At 45.7% G+C, this 27113-nt stretch overlaps 1 protein-coding gene across 2 annotated transcripts in view; it reads left to right on the top strand.

Moving 5' to 3' along the window:
- Positions 1 to 6654: 6654 nt before the first annotated feature.
- The window catches only part of FERMT1 (FERM domain containing kindlin 1), a 52706-nt gene continuing 32247 nt past the window's right edge, over positions 6655 to 27113 (top strand). For both annotated transcript variants that reach the window (XM_048500285.1, XM_048500277.1), the window contains exons 1-4: positions 6655 to 6787; positions 13167 to 13364; positions 17242 to 17475; positions 25075 to 25215. In XM_048500285.1, the coding sequence (XP_048356242.1) occupies positions 13214 to 13364; positions 17242 to 17475; positions 25075 to 25215 (526 nt within the window). In that variant the 5' untranslated portion in view covers positions 6655 to 6787; positions 13167 to 13213. The remainder of the gene's footprint in view (positions 6788 to 13166; positions 13365 to 17241; positions 17476 to 25074; positions 25216 to 27113) is intronic.

The following is a 27113-nucleotide window of genomic DNA, read 5'->3' as shown; positions in this document are numbered from 1 at the left end:
CACCCCTGACAACAGGCACCCCCTAAATTTCCCCAGATTCTCTTTTTAAATTCACTCCCTTCCCACCAATGATTGTTTTCTTTCTTTCTTTTATTCTCTCAGTGCCTAATAAAGGTTGTTGTTGTTGTTGTTGTAGTTGTTATTAAATCTACCCCCTTCGGCATGGATTTAAAGGGAGAATCTGAGGTCCCCAGTTTAAACACCATTTAAAATGATGCTGTTTGGGGGTGGATTCCAGCATCACTTGTTTAAACTAGGGAGCCCAGATTCTCCTTTTAAATCCACCTTAAAGGGAGAATCTGGGCTCCCTTGTTTAAATAACATTGAAAGTGATGCTGTTTCCCCCAACTGGGGGGACTGGATACAACACCATAAAATGTTTTCATAGCAGTAATAAAACATTTTGAAAGCATTTTGAAAATGTTTTCCAAATATTATTTCAGCTGTGTGGCATGGCCCATTGCTATGTTCAGATTTGTGAGTTGGGGGATGTTCTATAATGTGATGGTGACTTTGAAACGACCTGGTGGAAAAAATCATTGTTTGGTCATGGTGGGGGAGGGTGGCCACCCATGGGGGGGGCATCAAACTCAGGTTTTGCCCAGGGCTCAAGTTCGCCTAGGTACGCCCCTGCTGCTCTAGCTCCCTCCCCCAGATCTCCTCCCCCCACGTCCTCTCAGCTGCTGTTCCCCCCCCAATTCAACTCCTGCTTTTTCCCTCTGGTTCTGTGATATCTCACTATGGCACCTGACTTTCCCCTTCATTTAGCTCCTTCTGGAAGCTGGTCAAGCTGCTATTTTTGTGCTGCTGATTTTGTGCTGTGGAATTGTTATGAGGTTGGTTTTTATAATGCTCTTAAATGGTTGCAAGCCACTATGAAAGCACAGCTCTATAATGGTGGATAATTCACAGTAAATAAATAACCTATGAAATAGTACATTGTCTAGAGAAGTTAATGCCATAGTACATCTCATACATCAGTATAATTTTGGACTTCCTGGCTTATATCCCGCCTTTGATTTCCAAAGATAAAAGGCACTTCAGAAGAGCAGTCAGAGATTTTCACGAATCCGTCCCTCTCACTTCAATCTTCCACTCTGTCCTATGCTGTACCAAATCTATTGACCTCCAGAAGCAAAATTGGGGGAGAGGGTGTCAGGTGACTGCCAAAGATGAAACAAATACCACTTCTATGATGTGACTGGGTGTTCGTAGGATACTGAACACAGTTCTTGCAAATCAACATGGATAATCTTTATCAATTCACTACTTCCCATGTCTTCACCAATCCATTTCTGGTTCTGCATTCCCGGCTTGAAGAAAACATTGCTCTTCCGCAGTCACCAAAATGACTCGTAGCTGAAAGTTTCAAGATTTGAGATCCAAGCCTGGCAAATTATGACTCTGCCATCTGATGGAGCTCGGAGTGTCCACTTTGTTTTAAAAAGAATGACACTGACCTGAGTCATTTCCATAGACTTAGCAGGGGAAACTCCACATTAGTGATAGGTTTCTGTGCATTAGTGATCTATTCTCCCCGAGTCATGAGTCCCAAACCTACCCTGCCACAAAGATCTTGCTATTACTCACTGGGGTGGGAAGGGAGTTCGCATGACCTGGCAAAACTCTCTGAGTTTTCATAGGCTGGCTTTCCATTTTGAAATCTGCTTTGCAGGTTCAGGCAGGAAAGACATAGAGGGTATGCAGTGCATTGTTTTGAAATCCTGCCTAACAAATCATGCCTTGAGGGTTGGTATCTCAAGCACAGCGTCTGAGCAGTCCTGTTCGCAAGTTACATCCGTGGGATGGGAGAGATCGTAACCGAAATTCTAGTGCAACATAAAGTAAAAGCGGGGTAGTTAATTCATACTAGCTCATCAATATTTTATACCTCTGATAACCTGCCCCAGTGGAACCCTCGGGCCGGTGTCAGTGATGAGGAGGAAAAGGGGTGGAGTTGTGAGACATTCTGAGGAGGAATTCCTACATTATGGGAGTTCACAAATTGGGGTCCCTACTCCGTGTCATATGTGAATTACCTGTTCTTCAGAACTCCTGTCGCTTTGGCGCCTGTCTCACTGGAAAAGACAATAATGCTAGGAAATGTTCAAGGCAAGAAATGGATTGACTCACTCGGGGAAGCCACAGCCCTCAGTTTGCAAGACCTGGACAATGTTAACAATAGGATGTTTGGGATGTAATTAATTCACAAGAGTTGTCATAGGTCAGAAATAACATGACAGCACATAAACATACACATGTAGCAGACATGCTTATTTTCAGATTGTGACTGCCACACATGGGAAGTAGCTTCATCTCTCCCCCTCTGCTATTTTCATGGCCTGAAATGATGTGTGTGTGAACACACACACAAACACACACACACACACCCTCGGTGGCACTTGAAAGACTAACAAATATTAATCTAGCATAATGAGTCAGGGCTCATTTCATCAGATGTGCTAAAATGTACATCTGTAAGGCCAATGTATTTATATTGTAGGCAGAACAAACTACAGACAGGGGAGAGATGTCACAAAGAGAACCCACGGTGAACTCATTTTAATTTTAATCTCAGTTTTAATCTTGGTGCTTGCACTGCCACTCACACGGTCAGGAGTTCGAGCCCCCTGTGGGTCACATATCCTGGCAGCTGGCTCATGGTCAACTCAGCCATCCATCCTTGGTCGGTAAATGAGTACCTAGCACATAGCTGGGGGTAACGAATAGCCATGGAAAGCAATGGCAAACTACCCCACAAAAACGGCTTGCCTATGAAATCACTGCTCGCAGTGGTACCCCAAGGTCGGACATGACTAAAGGGGAAACTTTACCTTTATATCTGCCAAATGAGAGTAACATTTCACGCCCCCTTTGCCAGTATTTTCTATGGGTTACTGTGTTAGATTAAGAGACCTGGGTTGAAATTTCCATTTGCCATTAAATTTCCTGGCTTGCATTCATTCTTTCTCAACCTAACCTACCACACAGGGCTATTGTGAAGAGAAAATAGAGGGGGAAAGCCATGTAACCAGCATGGTATAGTGGTTAAGAGCAGGTAGATTCTAATTTGGGTTTGATTCTCCTCTCTTCCACCTGAGTGGCAGAGGCTTCTTTGGTGAACCAGATGTGTTTCTGCACTCCTACATTTCTGCTGAGTGACCTTGGGCTAGTCACAGTTATCTCTGAACTCTCTCAGCCTCACCTGCCTCACAAGGTGTCTGTTGTGGGGAGAGGAAGGGAAAGGAGCTTCTCCTCCTCCTCCTCCTCTTCCTCCTCCTTCTCCTCCTTCTTCTATTACATTGATAAATGAAGAGGCCTTTGGTCCATAAAAAAGTTATGCCACAATAAAACTGGGGCAACCACCCACCGGCCCTTTCTGCACAACCAAAGTAAAACATTTTGTGGCAGGAAATAAAACATCTCCTCGGTGAAGCTCCTCATGGTTTTTAGTCCTAAAACATTCCGAAAACATTTTATTTCCAGCCTGGAAACATTTTGTATGTATCCTCTTTCTAAATGATTCTTTAGCCTGAAACGTTTTCACGGCTGTCAGTCTATGTTTCCCATGCCTCTCTGCTGTCCCCAAATTCCTCCTTAGCACCATTTTCTATCGCGTTGCTGTGCTCGCTCTGTTCCTTCTTCCCTGATTAGTTTCATCATTTTGGGGGGGTTTTGGGGGGTGGGGATGAAACGTTTGAAGCTTCATTTGCTGGAGCTATGGGGAATCACAGCACAAGACACTGAAGCATTGAGTCCATGGAGAATTTTTTTTTAAACCCAGAAAAAAAAACAATGGTGGCCAAGAATCATTTCAAGGGGGTGAGTTCAGACAAACGAGGGGGATCAAAAACGTTTTGCAAAAGTTCTGCAAATGTTTTGGGGGTCTTGGGTGAAATGGGCCACTGTGCTGTTTCGTGGCAAACCAACTACCCGGCTGCCCCTCTTGAATTTGCTCTTTCCCTTGTGTATATTGAGCTTGGACAGAAAAAGGCCAAAGACCTATAGTCATTTTTCATGGCCATTTGGCAGGATAGCAGTGCATATGTTTAAATAACAACAGATGTTTTCCGAAAGTGTGTGCAAGGCCAAGGGTGGACTTTAGCTAACGTTTCCTGCATCATAGGAAGGAGGTGCCCATTCGGATAACATAAACCTACACTCACGCTAAGATCCAAACTCTACCACCCCTCTTGCTAAACCTCGATCGGACTCAGTTCCTGATAGCTGTTCCCTGCGGCTAATTTGGATCCAGATTGTGGGGCAGGAGGAGGAAGGGCTTCAGCTCCCCTCCATAAATGTCCTGACCTGAAACAACACTGGAGGGGGGGGGGGTCTTAGCCCCTGAGGGAGGAGGCTGCAGTCCAGCCTGGTGTGGTGACTAGAACTTCCACTCTCATCTGGGAGAGCCAGGTTTGAATCCCCACTCTGCCACAGAAGCTCAAAGTCACCGTGGGCCAGCAGCCCAACAACCTCTCAGGGTTGTTATAAGCAAAGATGTAGGTATAGATTTTTTATGGGGGGATTCGGGGCGGGGCCATGCCCCCACCCACCCTTGGGGGTGGGGACACACCTCCCCAAGTCCCGCCCCCAGCCACAGTGCTTATAAAAGCAGCTCTCCAAGTCCAGGGACGGCAGACTCCCCTCCCCTGCCCTGCCCTGCCCCGCCCCCCCACGAGCTGGGCTCCCAGCTGGCAGTCCCTTCTGCCCTCCCCTCCGGGCAGAGGCGTGGCTAGGGAAAATGGAGCCCGGTGCAAAATCTGAGTTTTGTACGCGCCTCCCCCATGGGCGGCTGATGTGATGCTGGAATCCACCCCCAAACAGCATCACTACCAATGGTGTTTAAACTTGGGAGCCCAGATTATCCTTTTAAATCCACCTTAAAGGAAGAATCTGGGGTCCCCAGTTAAAACAACATTAAAAGTGATGCTGTTTGGGGGCGGATTCTCCCCCACCTGAAACGGCATCACTTTCAGTGTTTAAACTGGGCTCCCAGCCGGCAGTCCCTTCTGCCCATCCCTCCGGGCAGAGGCCTAGCTAGGGAAAATGGAGCCCGATGCAAAATCTGAGTTTTGCACGTGCCCCCCCCCCCCTTCATGGGCAGCCGCTGTGGTGCTGGAATCCGCCCGCAACAACATCATTTTCAGTGGTGTTTAAACCAGGGAGCCCAGATTCTCCTTTTAAATCCACCTTAAAGGGAGAATCTGGGGGTCCCAGTTTAAACAACATTGAAAGTGATGCTATTTTGGGGTTGATTCTCCCCCACCCTGAAACAGCATCACTTTCAATGTTTAAACTGGGGACCTCAGATTCTCCCTTTATATCCATGCTGAAGAGGGTGGATTTAAAAGGAGAATCTGGGGTAATTTGGGGAGTGCCTGCTGCAAGAGGTGCAATTGTTAAGCTAGCAGTACCAAACTTTTCAGGATATCTTTAGGAGACTCTCCTGAGGATACCACCCAGGTTTGGTGAGGTTTGGTTCAGGGGGTCCAAAGTTATGGACCCTCAAAAGTCTTCTATTAGCTCCCATTGGAAACAACCCCCTTTGGGAGTCAATAACTTTGGACTCCCTGAACCAAACCTCACCAAACCTGGGTGGTATCCTCAGGAGAGTCTCCCAACAAATCCCTGAAATTTTGGTGCTGCTAGCCTAAAAATCGCACCCCCTGCAGGCCAAAAACAAAAACACTAAAAAATACAAAGAAAACCACCAACGGGGGAATAGGCAACAATTATTCATGTTATGATGTTATATGGATTATCTAGCCTATATGTTATTATCAAGATATTTTATTTTATGAATTTATGAATTCATTTGAACAACAGAAGGTAGACTATAATGTGATTTAGTATTGGCATTTAGAAAGGTTACAACGATGATCATTAAAGTTCATAGAGCATTGATTTGGAATATATCGCAGAAACAGGAGAAATTGTATCTCTTGTGAAAATAAGGAAGTCATCAGGAAACGTATTGTTGAAGGCTTTCACGGCTGGAATCACTGGGGTGTTGTGGGTTTTCTGGGTTGTATGGCCATGTTCTAGTAATATTTTCTCCTGACTTTTCCCCTGCATCTGTGGCTGGCATCTTCAGAGGATCCTGTTTGATGAACGGTCAGGAGAAAATGCTACTAGAACACGGCCATACAGCCCGGAAACCGCACAACACCCCAGCCATCAGAAATTTACAAAAAACATATACTGTTTTGCATTACCAACGCTAATTAACTAATGTCATGTGTTTTAGTTCCGTAAATTGATATAATTCAATAATTATTTTTTCAAGCTGGGGAGTGGCCCTATAAATGCATCTTTTCTTGACTAGGGAGTTAGTCCCGTGGCGCTCCGAATGTGATCCTTTAAAATAGGACATAAAATCCTTCCCTGAGGATCTATTAGAGAAGTGGGTGGGATGGCTCCTTGAATAACCAATGGGTAAATAAAGAGAAGGGAAAGCTAAGACTTTTTCAAAATGAGAATGGAGGGCAAAGTCACACACACGCACCCATTTGCTGGCTTGTTGGAACCGGCCTGCCTCCTGGTGCCAGACAGGGAGGGACCGGAGGAATTTCTCCGGCCGCAGCCAGGCGCGTCTTGCGCGTAATGCCTGCCTGCCTGCGGGGGCCTCTTCTCGTGGCTGCATCCCAGGCAGCAGCCGGGCCTGGGAAGGTGGGGCTGGCTGGGGGAGAGGCCCCGCCTCGCTTGGGGCTGCCCCCAACTGCAGGAAGCCGCCGCTCACCTGGGACGAAAGGTGCGACAGCGGCGGCGCCCGGCTCGGCGGGACCAAGTGAGTGTTGGGTGGTGCTTGCGAGGGGTCACCTGGGCTCTTGCAAGAGTTGAGCAGAGAAAGGCAGCTGGCAAAGGGGGTCGCGGGGGAGGGGTCCGACAGACGTCACTTTTAGAAGGTCAGAGCAGGGAACTCACAATAAAACGGACAATCTGGCTGATCAACGTCTGCATAGCTGGCATTCATGATATCAAAAACATTTCTCTCTATTTCTCTCTTTGGTATGTTGTAGGTTTGATTGTATATATTCACTTGCGTTAAGGTGTATTGGCTCACGTTGTTGTATTTCATGTCGGTGGGAATTGTTGTAATACTGGTTATAGTATTGAATACACACGCACACACACACACACACACATAGTATTGAATATATATAGTATTGGTTATAGTATTGATATATACCGGTAGTATAGTATAGTATAGTATAGTATAGTATAGTATAGTATAGTATAGTATAGTATAGTATAGTATAGTATAGTATAGTATAGTATAGTATAGTATAGTATAGTATAGTATAGAATAGAATAGAATAGAATACATATAGTATGGTTATAGTATTGAATATACATATGTAGTATTGGCTATAGTATTGATATATTGATATATAGTATAGTATAGAATATATATAGTATGGTTATAGTATTGAATGTGTGTGTGTGTGTAGTATTGAATATATATAGTATTGGTTATAGTATTGATATATAGTATAGTATGTATGTATGTATGTATAACTTTTACATTTTTCTTTCTTTTTTGTGCCAGTTATGCAGACGTTGATCAGATAGATTGCCCTTTTTATTGTGAGACTTTGCTTTTAGCCCTAAAACTTCCTTGCTTGTATCCTAATATGTTAACCAGAGCTGACCCTCTGCTTAGGTTCTATGGAGAGATTGAGCTAGGCTGAGCTTTCCAGGGCAGAGATTTTAACAGGGTGGTTTGTTCCAAAAAGGGGGAGGGAATCTGCAACCTGGGGTTCCAGAGCCCATCTGGGAGACCCAGGTTCGAATCCCCCTCTGACACAGAAGGAAGAAAGGTGGTTGGGAGTCTCTCTGTGGCGGAAAAAGCTGGCGAGTGGCTCTATAAATACATCTTTTATTGACTACTAAGCAGTCAGTCCCGTTGAACTCCGTGTATGATCCTTTAAAATAGGAAAAGAAGATTTGTGAGAGAGGTGGGTGGGATGGATCCTTGAATAACCCGTGTGTAAAGAGAATGGCAAGCTCAGACTTTTAAAAAATGGGCCTTCCAGATGTTTTGCAGAAAGGGAAAATGATAGAAGTGTACTGTTGCCCGTCATCAAACCAACAGTGCAGAGTGCTCCATGTATATTTACTTCTTGTGCATTCTGCTTCCTAACAGAAAACTTAATGTTACCAGTTGGGTTCACAACAAGCAGTGTTCGGGCTGTGGAAACTTTATGGGTTATGAATCAACCTGACAATTATCAGCAATGAGAAGTTGTATGTTTTAAAATGTGCAAATAGACTTTCTTGTACTGGCTGTTGTTCTTATTCTGAACTTTGGCAAAAATGGTTGTCGACTCCCGCTGCGGACGATATTTCGATGTTGGAGCAAAGGGGATCCCCAACTAATATTAAAAGGTCTTTGTTGGCATCCTTCTTAAAAAAACAATTTTATGTCTGTATTGGCAGATGCCAGTTTCCCTCCCAATACGATATGCAGAGAGATACTCCACTCCAAACCCACAGATTGCATTTTAATTGCACAGAATTATGCTGCAGAACACTCAAAAATACCACAAGGAGACAGAATAATAACATTTGTGTTCGGAAGAAAACATTATTTTTAAAAAGGGTGAATGGGGTAATCCGCAATGGAGCAAACAACATTTTGGAATGAGGCAACTGTTTGACTGGGCTGAACGAATTATGAATCACTTGTCATTTGTATTGTTGTTATTGTTCCAATAAGGTACTGTTTTTTTTCTGGAGCTTCCAGGAATTGAATTAATGCTATCTGACTGAGCTTGGCAAGATGGGAGTGCGCTTGGGGGGGAGGGGGGGGAGAGGAGGGAAAACTCATGTATGTCTGAGTGGAGGAGAAGTCGACCTATGGCTACCAATCTTGATCCTCCTTGATCTGAAATTGCAAATGCCTTAGCAGACCAGGTGCTCAGGAGCAGCAGCAGCAGAAGGCCATTGCTTTCACATCCTGCACGTGAGCTCCCAAAGGCACCAGGTGGGCCACTGCGAGTAGCAGAGTGCTGGACTAGATGGACTCTGGTCTGATCCAGCATAAGAACTTATGTTCTTATGAGTGTATCTTTTTAGTAAGAGTGCTCTTACAAAAGATATACAAATGCATTCAATATTAATAATAATAATAACATGTATGGTCAGAATTCTCCAAGAGCCCTGTCTGGTACGGACAACTTTAGAAACAGAAACTCTGACCATATGTGTAAAGTACGTTGGACACTGAAAGCCTTACATTAATTCAAAGAGATGGGGTGGATCCAGCGATCTTCTCTTATTTTCCTTTCCAACCCTGACAAAAAATGTCCGAAAGTTGTGAGACTCATGTTAATTTATAGCTATGTAAGCTGGACAGCTGCCGCGAGGAGGGAAAGACAGCAAAATCTCCTTTCCTTCCTCCAAGCAGCCTTCTTCCCGCCTAAGGAGACTACTTACAACTTATGTCCCCAAGCAGAAACGCCTGTTCTGTTTGAGGAAGGCTCCTTAGATTGGAGGAAGCCTTCAAACTTGAGCTAAAAAGAAAGATGGGGTATAAATATTTTGACTAAAATTTTAAAAATTGCTCAGTGGAGTGGTAGAATAGGGGTAAGATCCACCCCACTACCAGTGATCGTCAGTCTTTTCACAAAGCATGGGTCCACCTGACCTGCAAGCACGTGACCTCAGAATCATGCGATGGGAAGAAAGGGAGACTCGCGTCAAGCCAGGGACCAGGGGCAGCCGCTCAAGCATGACAGGCCGAGTGCCTGGAGCTGTACTGCAAGAAACAATCGAAAGTCTGCTACCAGCCAAACAGAGTAGAACCTACCTTGTGACCTACCTATGGACCTGACCCCCCAAGGGGTGGAGTCCATTAACGAAAAGCATAAGCATTTTTATTGTCTTTGTGCACATACAACGAAATTTACAGCAGCATTCCTCGATGCACACAATTTCAGACTCATACCCCATCCTCACTTTCCCCTTCCTCCACCCATTCCTACACAGCCCCAAACACACCAACACGAAGCCGCAGAGTTTAGCATAGCCACAGCTCTAGAGTAGAAGCTGTCTCTAAGCCTCTTTGTCCTAGTTTTGATAGACCTGTATCGTCTGCCTGATGGTAACAGTTCAAAAAGAGAGTGTGCTGGATGAGACGGGTCTCTCAGAATATTTTGGGCTTTCTTTAGGCTTCGGGAATTGTAGAGTTCTTCCAAGGAGGGGAGAGGGCAGCCGATAATCCTCTGAGCAGTAGTGATCACCCTTTGGAGTGCCTTCCTATCTGCCACTGTGCAACTGGAGAGCCATACACAGATGCAGTAGGTTAAGACACTCTCTATAGCACAGCGGTAAAAGGACACCAGGAGTTTTCCATCCAGTTGTTGTTTCATTAAAAGTCTCAGATAGTACAGTCTTTGCTGGGCCTTCTTAACCACTGCGGCAGTCTGTACGCCCCAGGTCAGGTCCTCTTTAATCATGACACCCAGAAATTTAAAACTAGCCACCCGCTCTACTTGATCTCCATTTATAGTCAAGGGCTGAATTTCTGAGCTATTCCTTCTATAGTCCACTATAAGCTCCTTTGTCTTGTTAGTATTAAGAACCAGGTTATTTTCCCTGCACCATGAGAGCAGATGGTCCACCTTGATAGGCAGACTCATCCCCTCCAGAGATGAGCCCCACCACCGTTGTGTCATCGGCAAATTTGATAATGGTGTTACTATGATAGACAGGAGTACAATCATATGTATAAAGGTGAACAATAAAGGACTCAACACACAGCCCTGTGGCGTTCCCATGTTTAGGGTAAGAACTGATATGGATGTTTGCATCTCTAAGAACATTCTCAATCAGTAACACTGCTATTCCTGAAAATAGTATGCTTGAAAAGTGAGTGTACCTTTTCCCATCGTTACAAAGCACTCTTGATCGGTAACGTGACTATTCCTGAAAGTAGTACGCTCACAAATTCAATGTATCTATTTCATCATGCCATTTCCCCCCTCTCAAGCCGATCCCCTGTCAACTAGTGACACGTTTGCGATTCAACATGACCGTAGGCATTTATGCTGCTTTTGCGTGTGCATGGTAATTAGCTTTAGTCGTTCATCGTGGCGCTAGGCAGTTGGCCGGAAGCTACATGCTTGGAACATAACTGGATTGCTGGTGAAGTCGCATATGTGTCAAGGTCAGGGGCGTGGTATGCTTTGTTTGAAAGAGTGCTTCTACGAAAGCAAATGTGTGAGGACAGCTGGAAACGCACAACCTTTGTTTTGGCTGACCTCCACAGGCTGCAAACTATTGTTCCCAAGTGGCAGTGAGAGACTGCTCGTGCCCCAAGTATTTGCAATCCAACTGAATGAAGAAGAACGTGCCCCCAAGTTGCAGCCCTCAAGGCAGCCTCAGGACTGTGAGGTTTTCAAAGCAAGAGATGAGCAGAGAAGAAGAGTTGGGATTTGTATCCCCCCTTTCTCTCCTGTAGGAGACTCAAAGGGGCTTACAATCTCCTTGTCCTTCCCCTCCCCCCACAACAAACACCCTGTGAGGAGGGGGGGGGCTGTGAGAGCTCAGAAGAATTGTGACTAGCCCAAGGTCACCCAGTTGGCATGTGCTGGAGTGCACAAGCTAATCTTGGTGCACCAGATAAGCCTCCACAGCTCAAGTGGCAGAGTGGGGAACCAAACCCGGTTCTCCAGATTAGAGTGCACCTGCTCTTAACCACTACACCACGCTGACTGGTGTAAACCAGAGGTGGTTTATCATTTCCTTCCACTACATAACACCCTAATTTCCCATCCAAGTACTCACTTTGGCCAACCCTGCTTAGCTTTCAGGGTCTCATGATCTTGGGCTAGGCTGAGCTATTCAGCTGCAAACATTCAATGGAAGGGGTGGGGAAATAGCGTTTCTCCTGAGGTGTTCTAGATGCTTGCAATTGGGGTGGAAGCAGGTTCCCACCATTGTTAAAACTACGCTAGATCAAGTAACTGTAGGCTATTACATTCTCTAAAGAGAGCAGGTGTGTTTTCTGTTTCTAAAGTTGATCATGCAGCCAAAGATCTTCTATGCACCACACAAAATTCAGAGGCATAGAGACTGCTTCACATCTTCTCCCTTCTCTCTTAAAAATTACAAACCTGCAGCCTGTGCTTTTTCACCATACCAAGTAATATCACCCCCCTTTCCAGTTTTTTCTAATGAACATCCAGTTTATTATAAAATGAACTCGGAAACTTGTTCACTTTGTGGTGACTTTTTGTGCAGTATTCATAGCCGCCTGGCTCTTTGTGCACTTGCTGTTCACAGTGGGGCCTTGCGTTTTGCAGTAGGGTTTCCCTGCAGCTTTGGAATTTTGATTTGATTTCCTTCTACAAACTGTTCCTAGCTGATCTGATCTGCTATTTTGCCTGCCATTGCCTGGCTTGCTTGCTTCCAGCCCAGTTTTTGGCGCCTCCATCTTTGATCTAGCATTAATTCACTGGATTAAAAAAGGGTCCAGTGGTAGATCTGGACATGGCCCACCCACCCTAGCAGAGGGAGAGGGAGGGAAGGGAGGGATGGCATGCAAGGGAAGGGGAGAGAGGGAGGGAGGGAGGGAGTAAGGGGTGGCATGCAAGGGAGGGGAGGGGGAGGGGGCCCAGTTTCTGGTCATGGCCCACCCTCCCTAGCAGAGGGAGAGGGAGGGAAGGGAGGGAGGGATGGCATGCAAGGGAAGGGGAGTGAGTGAGTAAGGGGTGGCATGCAAGGGAAGGGGAGGGTGAGGGGCCCCAGCATCTGGACATGGCCCACCCACCCTAGCAGAGGGAGAGGGAGGGGAGGGATGGCATCCAAGGGAAGGGGAGGGAGGGAGTAAGGGGTGGCATGCAAGGGAGGGGAGGGGGAGGGGGCCCGGCATCTGGACATGGCCCACCCACCCTAGCAGGGTGACAAGGCTACATGCATTTTTTAGTTGTTAGCAACGTTCCCTGTAGTGTGCGCAGCCACCATACTGGATAAGGGGCCGACAGCAGGGGGAGCTTTCCTGGGTGGATCAGTTCCGCACGGCGTTTTTGAAGTTCCGCACAGCACTACGGAACACTTAGAGGGACATTTGCTTGGTAGGCATCTGGGTGATGTCATCGCACCACCACACTCATCTTGTACTCAAGTATCTGATATGCAACAACTGTGTTGTCTTTGAATAGATGCTGGCTTTTCTACCGTTCTGAGCCCGTGAAGTGTGGGTGACACCATGATTTCATCCAATGAATTTGGTCCCAATTCCTGGGAGCTCCTTGTTACTATTGACCACCCGTATGAAGGAGAGCAGAAGGAGTGCACGCTTCGCGTTTCAGGGAACCTGCATGTTGGCGGAGTGATACTCAAGCTCGTAGAACAAATCAGTAAGTAGACATGGGATTTTATCTACCGTATATACTCGTGTATAAGCCGACCCGTGTATAAGCCGAGGCACCTAATTTTACTGCCCAAACCGGGGAAAACTTATTGACTCGGGTATAAGCCGAGGGTGGGAAGCCGGGAGGCAGAGGGAGCTCCTTATTTGGGCAGTGACATCAGGGGGAGTCACTGCCCAAATAAGGAGCTCCCTCTGCCTGCCTGCTGGGTTTGACAAAGCCTGCTGGCAGGCAGAGGGAGCTCCTTATTTGGGCAGTGGCTCCCCCTGATGTCACTGCCCAAATAAGGAGCTCCCTCTGCCTGCCGGCTGGGCTTGGTCAAACCCAGCCAGCCAGGCAGTGACATCAGGGGGAGTCACTGCCCAAATAAGGAGCTCCCTCTGCCTGCCGGCTAGCTGGGCTTCGTCAAACCCAGCCGGCAGGCAGAGGGAGCTCCGTATTTGGGCAGTGACTCCCCCTGATGTCACTGCCCAAATAAGGAGCTCCCTCTGCTTCCTGGGTTTGAGGAAGCCCAGCCAGCCAGGGTGCCTGAGGTTCCCCCTTCACTCTCCAGGAGGGCAGCAACAAGCAGCTTCCTGGGGGGGGTGGGTAGGGAGGTTGTCCCAGCCACACCCCCAGCCTCCTTGTGATTAATAGAAAATGGTGACTCGCGTATAAGCCGAGGGGGCTTTTCTCAGCCTTTAAACAGGGCTGAAAAACTTGGCTTACACGCGAGTATATACGGTATTATTTTGTTTATAGCCTTCTTTTCTCTCCAGTGAGTACCCAAAGTGACTTACATCATTGCGTGAAGGAATTGTCTTTGCCTGTTGAAGTGATTCCTGCGAACCGAAGGGTGATAACTCAGTAATTTTCTTGTTTAAAGATGACAGCTAAGAATGGTGATCAGAGGCTAACTGGCCAAAAAAAAAAATCTTAAGAACAGTTGAGAGAGATGGGTAAAGCAGCAAGGTAGGATACGTCTATCTGAGCTTGTGTTTTGCTCCCTTTGCTTGTGCCTTGTTGAAAACTTGGTATGATTCTGTGATCATTTGTGTATTTACTGGCTGCTCCCAACTGTAGTCCTCCCTGCTTATACTCAGTCTTTGTGTGGGTGGGGGCTCGGCCAGAAGGAGGGCAGTTCAATTTGTTGAGAGTGAATGGCTCGCCTCACCTTAGGAGGGTTTCTCTCCTGGGTCCATTTTGGAAATGTTGCACACACAAACACGGACTCCAAACGCCATGTCCTTGAAGTCATCCAAAGTTTATCCAAGGAACTATATCCAACCTCCTCCTCCAGCAAAAAAAGGTAACAGTTAAAATGATTAAAAATAACATGCCAAAGGAGAATTATAACAGAATCGTGCCAAGCCTTAAACCAGGCACCAGCAAAGGGAGCAAAGCGCAAGCTCAGAAACACGTACCTTTTTGTTTGTCAATAGGTCAAGACAGTTCTGTCATACGATTGTTCCCTTGTCCTCCATTTTATTCTCTCCACAACAACTCTGTCAGGTAAGATAAGGTGTACGTTTGTGGCTGGCGCAAGATCACCCATGAAGGTTCAACGGCAGAGTGGAGATTCAAACCTAACTGTCCCAGATCCTATTGTTCATATATAGTTCGTAAAGGCACCCTAGCAGAGCAGTTCATTGAATTTGAAACCAATTCCAAAACAACAAAGACACTGTCGCTGTGGCTCCACTGACTCTCTTACCCATGTCCTCCTAGAGTGCCAAATAAATGCTGATGCGCGTCTCAGACTAATCCACCCTTTATTAATGGCGAGGAAAATTTCTAACCCTACTGTTGCCATACGTTTTCTTCTTGGAGATTATAATGCTCATACAACACGTATGGTAGCTCTATACCTGACAACCATTTTAAAGTGCTAATTTATTCCCGTTTTATTACTTTTAACTGTATTTTAAAAATACATATCTATATATATTATACCAGTACACTAAACCATATTGGTTTATCATTATTTGGCACAGAATCAAATTTTAAATATCATTATCAGACAACGTTAAAACGATTAATTTGCTTTAACAGTACAGAAGCCGAGCTATCTGAAGTTGTAGCTAAATTTCTTTTGAAAGTTTTGTGGGGTTAGAAAAATACCTCAGGTTTTTCTAAGCTTAGCCTTGTATTACGTTTTGACACTTTGTCTTTTCTTCTTTTGAAAATGCCTAATAAAGGTTACTGAACTGAATTTGAAACCATTCCCAATTAATTCTGTTATTTATCACTGTTAATATAATGATACTTTACAAGGAGGCTGGTCCCTGCCCTGAGGAACTTACAGTTTAATATATGAAACAGGAGAAATAACAAGGAGTTTCTATGTAGGGAGTGGATTGTGCTTTCTTTTCCATTACAAATGTACATGCTTAGTTTTAGTAGGCAAGAGGGAGTTGTGCCAGCGGTTTCCTGGAAAAGGCGGGGTTTGAAGAGAGGTTGGGGGCACTTTTAGGGTTAAGAGGCACCAAGGGATAAAAGTCGTATTTTCCACAACTTTTGAAAAACCTGGTTCGGCTGAATTAAGGTGGCTCTGACTCGGTGTGGAGGCAGGAACTGTGCAAAGTCCTCCCCCCCCCAACCAGGAAAAATAGTGACTGCTTTTTATGGCCCATGCGGAATGGGCCTACGAGACTTCATCCACACGCTGCTGGAATTTGCACTAGTGCGGCATTTCAGCAAATCATTTGCCACTGGATTCTCTTATCACAGTGGAAAATCCAATCACCGTGATGGCTATAGTACAGCAATAGCACAGTATCCAGGGCTGTGTGGGGGCAGCCGGAGAACAGAACGTATTTTGTGATTCATCTGTAGACTTTTTTCCCTGTTACTGAACGTGCCGGCTGTGATTTCATGGGGAAGGCCAGCGTGTGGGGAGAGGAGCTTTTCAACCCTTTCACTTCGTGCCATTTCCTGCTGAAAACTGCCAACCTTGAGCAGTTTTTACTCCTACTGGGAAAACATGTAACTCCTTCAGTGTTACAAGTGACTCGGGGTGGCGGTAACGTTCAGAAGCGAAAAGATCAATGTGGTCTTCCTCCCTTCTCCCAATGCACACTGTGTGTAAAGCAGAACCCTAAGGGTTACATTCTGTACAAGAAGTGAAGATATCTCTAAAAAGCCATAGAATGATTTGCAGAATTCTATCTTGCCCCAGAGACTGGCTGGCCAACTCATAGATACATTTGATGTTATCGTTGACATGTGTAAGCAGAGGGTAGTGGCAGAAAATGGTGCCTAGGGCCATTTTCCGCCCCCCAGCACACACACACACGCACCCCCGCCCGACCCCACTTACGGCAGGCTGGCTCCCTACCCCTTCCGGGGGCCCAGGAGACCGGTCTGGGCGGGGAGCAGCACTTGAGCCCCCACGGGCCTCCTGCAAACTTTCCCTGCTCCCGGGACCGGACCAGCAGCCTCCGCGCCCACCTCTTCCTTCCTCTCGCGCTATACAGCATCGGGTGACTAGCAGTGCTAGAGGCGGGAAGAGGCAGGGAAAGTTCCGGGAGCAGGGAAAGTTCCGCTGGGCCAGAGCAGGAGCCTGGTGGGGGCTCAAGCGCTGTTCCCCACCCAGGCTGGACTTCCGGGCCCCCATCGGCGTGTAGGGAGCCGGGCTGCTGTAACTGGGGCCGGGCAGGAGGGGACGCATCAGCGGAGTGGTGTGTGGGGAGATTTTGGACCCCCCCACACGTGATCACATGAATGGCGCCGGGGGACATGTGACCACACATGTCCCTCTGGTAGATCCGACACTGTGTCTAAGCTACATTTCTGTATTTGTTCGTGTGTTCAAAATAAAACTTTATGGCTTCTCTATTTCCCCAATTCCTCTTTGCTCACCCTTGGCTTGTGTTCTCCTCCCCAGAGATATCGCAGGATTGGTCTGACTACGCCCTCTGGTGGCAGCAGAGGCAATGCTGGCTCCTCAAGAACCACTGGACGCTAGACAAGTACGGGGTGCAGGCCGATGCCAGGCTCCTGTTCACCCTTCAGCACAAGATGCTGCGCCTTTGCTTGCCGAGCATGAGAACGGTGAGGCTGAACGTCAGTTTCTCTTCGGTGGTCTTCAAGGTTGTCGGTGACGTCTGCAAGACTCTCGGTAAGTGTGGAAACTCATAACTTAACAACAACAAATACAAAGCCTTTCTTGGCATCATACAGTGAAACATTTTGTAGCCAGAAACATTTTACAACCAGATAGATAGATAGATAGTTTAATACGGCCAAAGGCCAGCAAAGACAAAACAAAACAACAGCACACATTCACAACAGCAAATTACAACAATTATTACAGCTAACCATTTACATGAATGTTTGGCTTTCAGCTCATCCCTGATTAAGTAGGCCCTTGCGTTTTTTATACGCCAATGCACAGAACTTTGCTACCTGCTGGGAGATGGTTGCATCCTTGTCTTCCAACAGCATTTTCCTGATCTCTTGGTCAGGATCCTTTGCAATTATCAAGCTGTGTTGCACAAGCAGAGGTAAAATAAAGAGCTCTCTTTCTGCCTTATGCAGCATGCAGTGTAACAAGATATGTATCATAGAATCAACGTCCCCAGAGTTAAAAACACATTTCCTCAAATGCCAAGGGGTTTTCCCAAATCTGCCTATAAGCATAGATGATGGAAATGCGTCAAACCGTGCTCTAGAAAAGGCCCATCGGTATTTGGCTATGGTAATATGTTGAATGTAGGGGGCCATTACTGTACCACTACCAGATTTCAATGGCCTATATAGAGCAGGAAATGAGGCATTATCGTTTTGGTAGTCAATGTCGTCAATGGTTGATATACCATCTTAAGAGCTAAGGGCAAGTCCCATTCAAGCATCAGCATAGGGTCTAGCCCAATCTGTTTTAAGCTTCAGGATAATCTTCTCTGACCAGATTGGGTATGGTGATGTTGACAGAAATGCTAGTAATAGGCCCTGGGGGTGTAGGTGGACTTTAATCCAATATTTGATGGCTCTCTTCCAGACTATAGTTTCCACTTTGGCTATTCCTGCTTCATGTCTCAATACAGGGTTGGACGTGCATTTTGGTGTATTGAATAGAGATCTAAGGAATGTTGTTGTAACTTTTTCCAGAGGTGTAAAGTTGGATATGTTGCCCTAGTTGGGCTCCATATGTTAATTGTGGAATGGATTTGCTGTAAACAATTTAACAGCAGCTGGAATGTATCCTCCCCTGGAGTGCGGTAGAATCTCAGTATTGCTTAGGCTCTTTTGAGCAGATTGGACAAGGGATTGGATATGAGCTGTAGGTTTGCCATTATACTGGAAAATTACCCCCAAGTATCTGAAGCATTTGACCTGATCGATTGGATGCCCCGATTGTCCATCTTTCCTTCTTGAACCTGGCATTAAAATGTACTATTTTTGGTTTTAGAATAATTCATTATTAGATGTTCCTCAGCACATTTTGGAGTTATTGCATTTAGGGCTCTCTTAATCCCTACTTTGGTTAGTGAGAGGGCGACAATAATAGATCGCATATATTAGAATGGGTAGTTTTTTCCCTGAGAAAGTGTAGGAGCATGAACGTCCTTATCCTGCAAATCTATTATGAAGGAGTTGACATAAAAGTTGAATAGATGTGGTGCTAGAAGGCACCCTTGCCTTACCCCCTTCTGTACTGGTATAGATGGTGTTAGATGTCCCTCTTGTGTCATCCTTACTCGCAAAGAGGTGTTCTCATGCAGTTGGATTATTATGTGCAATAAACGTTTGTCAATATTGGTGTTTGCTAGTTTGGCCCATAGGCGGTCACGTGGCACATTATCGAAGGCTGCCTTGAGATCGATAAAGGTTGCATATAGTGAGCCTCTTTGGAGTTTAACATATTTGTCAATCAGATGGTTTAGAATCAAGCAGTGGTCCATTGCTGATCGTCCCTTTCGGAAGCCAGCCTGTTCGTCTCCTAACAGCTTTTCTCCCTCGAGCCATACCAGAAACCTTGTGCACAGGTAGTTGGTATATATCTTACTTATAACATTAAGTAAGCTGATCGGCCTGTAGTTGGCTGGGTCCGTGATTACCCCTTTTTTAAATATAGGGACATTTTACAACCAGAATAACATAATTACAGCTCAAATAACCATCATTTAATATAAAAAAATCTCCCTTCACAGATGGACCAATTACATCCAACAGAAATTTGGCAGCTAATTCAGAAAAATCCTGATTTGATCCATCCAGGAAATACTTTATCCTTTGATCATCTGTCATATCCACATTAAAAGATGTAAACAACGGTCGATGCTTGTACCTTAAGTATTCCCTATTTGGACAGTGAAACATGATATGCTCTAGTGCAGAGGTAGGGAACCTGCGGCTCTCCAGATGTTCAGGAACTACAATTCCCATCAGCCCCAGTCAGCATGGCCAATTGGCCATGCTGGCAGGGGCTGATGGGAATTGTAGTTCCTGAACATCTGGAGAGCTACGGTCCTACTCTGGTAATATAGGTGTCAAACTTCATGACCCCTTCAGATGTTATGGACTACAGTTCCCATCAGCCCCTGCCAGCATCATGCTGCCAGGGGATGATGGGAACTGTAGTCCATAACATCTGGAGGGGCGCGAGTTTGACACCTGTGCTCTAGTGTATGCTATTGCAAGGGCATAATCTCATAACTTGTCAGTTCACTGCTGGGCTAGAGTAGCTATGATGGAAAACTAGGAAACTGGTACTCAGGAATCCTAACCAGTGGGTTTGGGGACCTGGGATATCTCAAAATCAATGTAACCCTTTGATGACGGTAGTTTTCCTCGTGGCAGTTTCGTGGCAGCAAAGAGCCAACGACGAAAGATATTGTGACTTCGTTACATATTAACTGTGTGTAGGGATTTTCACGATGGCTTAAAAGAGACGGACCATAATGAAACAATGTGACGCACGTTTGCTGCTCAGTGGCTTCCGTCTCTTTGAAGCTCTTAAAGGACACACGTTACTCTTTCATCCATTATTTTCACGATGGCACCAGCTCTATGAATTGTTGGATGTGACTTTTCTGGCACAGAAACCGGAAGCTCCATATCTCAGTTTTAAAAACTGGTCCCTTGATCTCACTTTCCTGTGCATGGGTCACTGAGGGACGAGTGATCGGGAGCGCCACTTTCGTGCATTTGGGTCCAAACCACATGCGACTTTGAAGATCAGCAGTCTGAACTCAAGACCTGTAATTTGGTGCTGAAAAGCACCCATTGTGGAGGCAGTGGTGGTGGGAATCTAATATGGATCAAGACCATAATGTTGGGGAAGGAGAAGGACCGCTCTCTGCCCCTCTCTTGCTGTTTTCCCTCAGTCATAAAAGCCCTTTCACAGGGCTGCTTATCATTAATAGTGAAAAAATTAATACAATGCAGGTTGCTGTCCTTTTTTTCATTAGGTGAGCTTAAAACAACTTTGGGACACATTCTCTGTGGGGGGGAAATTGTAACTATCCCAGCACTGCACCTCTGATCCTTAATTAGGCTCCTGCAGCTATGGTTTAGGGGGAAATTACATGTCTGGACTTCCTGTTGTGGAGTCGGGGCCAGCATTAGTATCTTCCTAGTTTCCCTTCCTCCAGCAGTTCTTGTCAATCCTGGGGAAGTACATTCCTGGGGTTACAGGGCCACATGGAATAATAGCCATGTGGATCAGGAAGTTTTTGGGGAAAGAGGAAATGTTAAATTGTTCCCTGTTGCCAGAGATGGAATCCAGCAGGTTCTCACAGGTTCCCGAGAGTACGCTACTAATTATTTGTGTGTGCCGAGAGGGGGTTACTAATTGGTGATTTTGCCATGTGATTTTTGCCTTAGTTACGTCCCTCCTCTCAGCAGTAGCGCGCAGAACTTGAAACAGTCTAGCAGGAGGTGCACCGGCGTGCGTGGCAGCCTGCGCCTGCGTACATTCGTTTCCCACCCAAGGACCGGCGCAGCGGCTGCGTCCTTGCCACAGCCCCGCCCAGGAATGCCCCACCCCTGGAATGCCTGGCCACGCCTTCGCCGTGCCCCGCCCAGCCCCATTGGCGCTACGCCACAGTTTGAATCCCACCACCATGGGAACCTGTTACTACATTTTTTGGATCCCACCACTGCCTGTTGCCCCTTCTGTGACTGACACGCCACTGCTGGAAGGGTGAGATTTCACCTCTTCCCCACTGCACTCTGTCTCTTCATGTGGGTATTGCTCTACATGGGTTCCACAACCCTGGGAATGAACTTTCTGGTCAGAAAACAGGAGAAAGCCAGACAGATGGGCAGCCATTAATCCCTTCCACTGCCAGATTATGGGGTTCAGTATCCTGTACAGGACAATCTTAGGATGTACTTCAGGTCATCATCTTTCTAGTGAGGATCGAGGATGCATCAGACAACAGTTTTGCTGTTCCTTTTATGGTTCGTTTATCCAAACATTACTGTGGAATAGTTTTGCCAGCTCCAGGTTGGGAAATACTTGGAGGATTTGGAGATGGAGCCTGAGGAAGGCAGGGTTTGGGGTAGAGAGGAACTTGAGTGGGTTATAATGCCCTAGAGTTGAACCATTTTCTTCTACTGAACTGCTTGCTGTCACCCGGAGATTGGCAACTTTACTGTGGAACGATCTATAATACTGCCCTGTGTGAATTCCGGTGTTTGGTTTTAAATTCCAGTGGTTTTACAGCTTCAAACAAAGTAAGATAGGGCTATTTACTCAGTAAGTTAGATAAGTATTATCAAGGCCATTATTTTTAGGCCCAAGGTTGGATATACTTCATATGAAATTCCAGACTTTCTTTCTGAGCAGAGGTTGTTGCCGACATACGTGAAATCGCACGTTCGCGTCCTTTTATTTTACAAAACGGATTCCCAGCTTTTCTTTTAGAACACTCCCAGAGCGGCATACGGCAAGAACAAGCGGAAGATAAGAAACATTAACATAATAAAAATAATTCATCGGTAGCAAGACAGAGTCCTAGAACCAGCAACCAAGACAAACACACACAAAAGTATAAAGGCCCCGCTCCTTAAAACCAGAAGTCAATTTCACCAAAGCCCCCCCAAAACAAAAAACCGCTAAGCTTCTCACATTAAAAAAAATATTTTAAAAGGCTAAAACAAAATGACAAGATGTGCTTCCTAGTGTGGGGAGGTGGGAGGAGTTCAAGATATTTTTCATCCCATGCAGGCACTCACCTCAGTATAGCTCCCCTTTCAAGTGGCCATCTGTACACTCTTCTTTGCGGTGTCTCAAGCGGTCACTTGGGTAATTTGGCCAGAATACTGGCCCTTGGGGCAGGGGCTTCAGTAACCAGCGGGCCACACCAATTGCTGAAAAATTCCTCCTCTGTATGTTCTAGCCAATCTTGGCTCTCTCACCAAAGGCCTGCAGAGCAGGGGATTGGCAGGTAATCTGAATTTGTATACAGGCTTATATGGGCCAAGGTAGTCCTTCAAGTACCTGTGTTCTAAATTATCGAGCATTATTGCATGTACGGTTTGAGTGGAATTGATCTTGAAGATTGCTCTTTAAAGTGGAATCCATCTTTTTAAAATTTGGAGTGGTTCTGAAATAGGCAAGGTGGCTATGGCATAGGTTGATTTATTTCATTTATACCCCACCTTTCTCCTCAGTGGTGTCCAAAGGCATCTTACTCTGTTGTCCAACTCCTCATGAAAGGCAAAGCTGAGAGCATGTAACCTGCCCAAAATCATCCCGTGGAGCGGGTGATTCAGACCCCGGTCTCTCAGAGATCTTTGTCAGACACTCTAACTAACCCCTATACCAGGGGTGTCCAGACTATGACCCTCCAGTTGTTCATGGACTACTATTCCCGTAAGATCTGCCAATTGGCTATGCTGGCAGGGGCTGTTGGGAATTGTAGTTCATGAACATCTGGAGGGCCATAGGTTGGCAACCCCTGCACTACATCCTGGCTTTCTATACTCAACTCATTCCACTGATTGGAATTTGGGTTGATCTAGCAGTTTTAAGTCTGCTGCCTCAACCTGGGACACTCTAAGGTTGTCAGTTTCGGAATGCTTCTAATCTGATGCACTCAGATCTCTGAAGTCATTAGAATGAATGGAATACAGAAATTTGACACCAGAGACCATATGAACAGATCTACATTCCTAGTATACCTGTGTGTCACAGAATTGCTCAACTGGTATTTGTAACCACAATTCATAGTTACGGAGTGCATAAAATAGTTCAACTTGCAAAGGTCTGTGTGACCTAACCAACAGAATACAATCATTGTTTTCTGTGTTAGTCTTTTTCATGAAAGGTAGGAAGGACCTGTGTTGCTTGCTGGTATTTACACAGGTCTCGATACTCCTGCAACAACAGAAGGAGTATAATTGCATGCCTGATTTGTGCTCACCAAAGAAATAAAAGAGGTTCATTTATTTGGGGTTAGATCATGTCCTTTTAATCACATATATGTCCAAAATATCCCCTCCCTGTATAACAAGGCAGACATGGACTCTCTCTGCAGCAGCATAAAATGGTGGGCACAAGTTGTCAAGAAAAAGAAAATGGAAGCTGGTAAGTCAGGCAGGAAAAATAAAATGTTCCCTGCTTTCTGCACAGCAAACAGGGAACGTTTTGAAAGCTATTTTGGGGGAAAGAAACGCTATTTAGAGTTTTCAAAATAAAATGCTTGGGGGGGGGGGGGATCTAAAAAAAAAGTTTTCCAAATATTAGCTGTGCAGAATTCCAGCTGTGCAAAATTCCAGAATTTTATATTTCAGTCTCAAGACGTTTTGTTTGTGTTGTGCGGAATGGACCAGTGTCTTCTATGAACAGTGCACAGTCTGACATGTTGTAGTCCAGTGGTGGTGAACCTATGGCACGGGTGCCAGAGGTGGCACTCAGAGCCCTCTCTGTGGGCACACATGCACAAAGTTTGTCATGGTGGGGGGTGGAAAATCGCCCCCCCCAAACATCTAGGCTGACCTGGGCCACTGGGCATGACGTGTAGGTAACCCTGTTAAGTGCTGTCAAACCCCACGGATTTTCATGGGAAGAACTAAAGCGCAATCCTTCACCTGGGAGTAAGCTCGGTTGCTGACAGTGGGGCTAGCTTCTAAACCTTCCTAGGTTTGTGATTCACCCATTCGAAGCGTTGCACAGTTGCTTCAAAGCAAAGCCACCAACTACCACCAAGCTTACTCCCGAGTAATGCGCACCTTGGAGCCAACTGATTTTTCTAAACCAAAACCTCACTATTCAGGTTGAATTGCCGTGTTGGCACTTTGCGACAAATAAGTGGGTTTTGGGTTGCAGTTTGGGCACTCGGTCTCAAAAAGGTTCACCATCACTGTTGTAGTCTCATGACAAAAACTGTTGTTCAGAGGTGTATTTGGATTCCTGTTGAGATGAGTGGTAAGCATTTTGTTCTAGACTTAGAAGTGATATATTCTGGAAGCACAGCCATAATATCCTGAAAGTATCCTGAAATGGCAAGCTATTGAGAATTGTAGATTGCATATATCAATGCTCGTTGTGGCTTTATAACAGCAATAGATTTATATGATGACACTATCTTTGACTGAGGTATACATTTTTTGTTGTTTTTAAAAAAATATTGTGAGGGGGACTGGGGTAGTTTCCAAAAAATCAAAATGTACTTAATAGGTAGATCTTCAACTAAGAGAGTCTGCTGGTCTTTTTAGTCTGTTCATTTTAAAATGCATTGCAGCTCTGCCTTCTAAAATTCTGCCACAGGTATCAGGCGAGCAGAAGAGCTTTCTCTGCTGAGACGGCCGGAAGACACAAAAAAGAAAAAGAAGAAGGACAAGAGCAAAGAACCAATCATAGAAGATATTTTAAATTTGCCTCACTCCCCAGGGAGTTTTGGATTGCCAGGTAAGAGTTTAACAGTTATTACTGAGCTGATTTTTTTTAATGAGCAAGAAAGATGAAAGGGTTCTTTTCTGTTTGTGGCTATTTAAGAAGATGCAGACCTTCAACAATGGAAGAGTCAGTGGAGTTGAGGGAAGGTTGGTTGCGGTGGGTTTTCCGGGCTGTGTGGTCATGGTCTGGTGGATCTTGTTCCTAACGTTTCGCCTGCATCTGTGGCTGGCATCTTCAGAGGTGTATCACAGAGGGAAGTCTGTTACACACTGTGTCCAGAGAGAAGGGAGTGTTTTAATGGGGTATAAATTTTCATGTCTCAGGGTGGGGAACCAATCAGTAAGTGTTTGGGTTGAACTTGTTATGCAAAGATGTGGTTGATAGTATTGTGTTGCGAGTGGGGCTTATCAGTCCAGGGCTCAGGGCGGCATACAACATTCATATAAAATAGAATAATAACAATATTAAAACCTATACTATAATAACGTTAAACATAAAACCAGTTTAGGCTAGAAGAAGAAGAGGCGGAGGAGGAGGAGTTTGGATTTATATCCCCCCTTTCTCTCCTGTAGGAGACTCAAAGGGGCTTACAATCTCCTTGCCCTTCCCCCCTCACAACAAACACCCTGTGAGGTGGGTGGGGCTGAGAGAGCTCCGAGAAGCTGTGACTAGCCCAAGGTCACCCAGCTAGCATGTGTGGGAGTGCACAGGCTAATCTGAATTCCCCGGATAAGCCTCCACAGCTCAAGCGGCAGAGCAGGGAATCAAACCCGGTTCCTCCAGATCAGAGTGCACCTGCTCTTAGCCACTACACCACTGCTGTTTTACACTCTGTCTATCACTATCACTGCTGTTTTACACTCTGTGTATCACTACACCACTGCTGCTAAAAGAAGCTTTCAGATTTTGCTCAATCGAGCTGTAGGATAGGGAAAAGATCCTCCACCCCCCATAGGTCTGGCCAAGGACAATCCTTTTCTCCCCCTCCCCCCACATGTACCTTCTTTTTGTTTGCTGGCATGCCCACCACCTCACCGGTAGACATTGTGGAGTTTGGGGCATTTGGCACTGGGGGTGGGGGAGCTAGCAACCTAGGTCGGAATCGTGGTTAAGATCAAGAAGGTGAACATCAGTGCGGACATTATAGAAACTCAGAACCAAAAAGTCAGTCTTTAGGAACCATGGCAAGAGATAGGATGGGATGGGGTGCAGTTGTATGCTGGAGAGCTGGTTGGCGGTCAAGTGAAACTCTGAACAACTTTCTGAGTTTAGAAATGGATGCTTCAGTTTCGAAAAAGCTGTAAATGCAGGCCGGAGGGCATACAGAGAGAGCATTCACAGTAATAATGAGTGACTTATTGCATAGGCGGACTTCTAAGAGCCTTACCTAGAAGTAAAGTCTGGCAAAGACACAAGGTGTAGACTTTGCCAGTGGCCAGTAGTCGAGTGTGAGCATGAATATGAAGTCATAGTATAATTGACAATGTTGATCGCCAAGTGTGTTTCTTCTGGGTAGCAGCGTGTCTGAAGGCACTGACTGGTGTGCGTTCAGCCATTGTTTCCAGACCTGCAGGGTGTGAGAAGTTCCCTAAACCAGACAGCCTTAGGAGAGCCTTACTAGTAAGATCTGAGAAAAACTGGGAGCCCCACAGACTTTCCCCAAAGCAGGATAGTGCAAGATAGAGGAAACTCCCGATGATTTCTTCTTTGAATTCATATCATTTAATCTGTGGGTTATGTAAAGAATAAAGGCTTGTGTATTCCCTTTTCCTTGCTCATTTTCACAGGAACTGTGTGAGGTAGGAAAATTCCCATTCCCATTTTGCAGATGAAAAACTGAGTCTCCCTTACTCAAGGACACTTAAGTGTTGTCTGAATTTGAACCCTAGCCTCCAAGGTTCAACAGACTA

The sequence above is a fragment of the Sphaerodactylus townsendi genome, linkage group LG01 (genome assembly GCF_021028975.2).
Source record: "Sphaerodactylus townsendi isolate TG3544 linkage group LG01, MPM_Stown_v2.3, whole genome shotgun sequence".
Taxonomy (NCBI): domain Eukaryota; kingdom Metazoa; phylum Chordata; class Lepidosauria; order Squamata; family Sphaerodactylidae; genus Sphaerodactylus; species Sphaerodactylus townsendi.
This window is presented reverse-complemented; position numbering and strand designations above follow the sequence as displayed.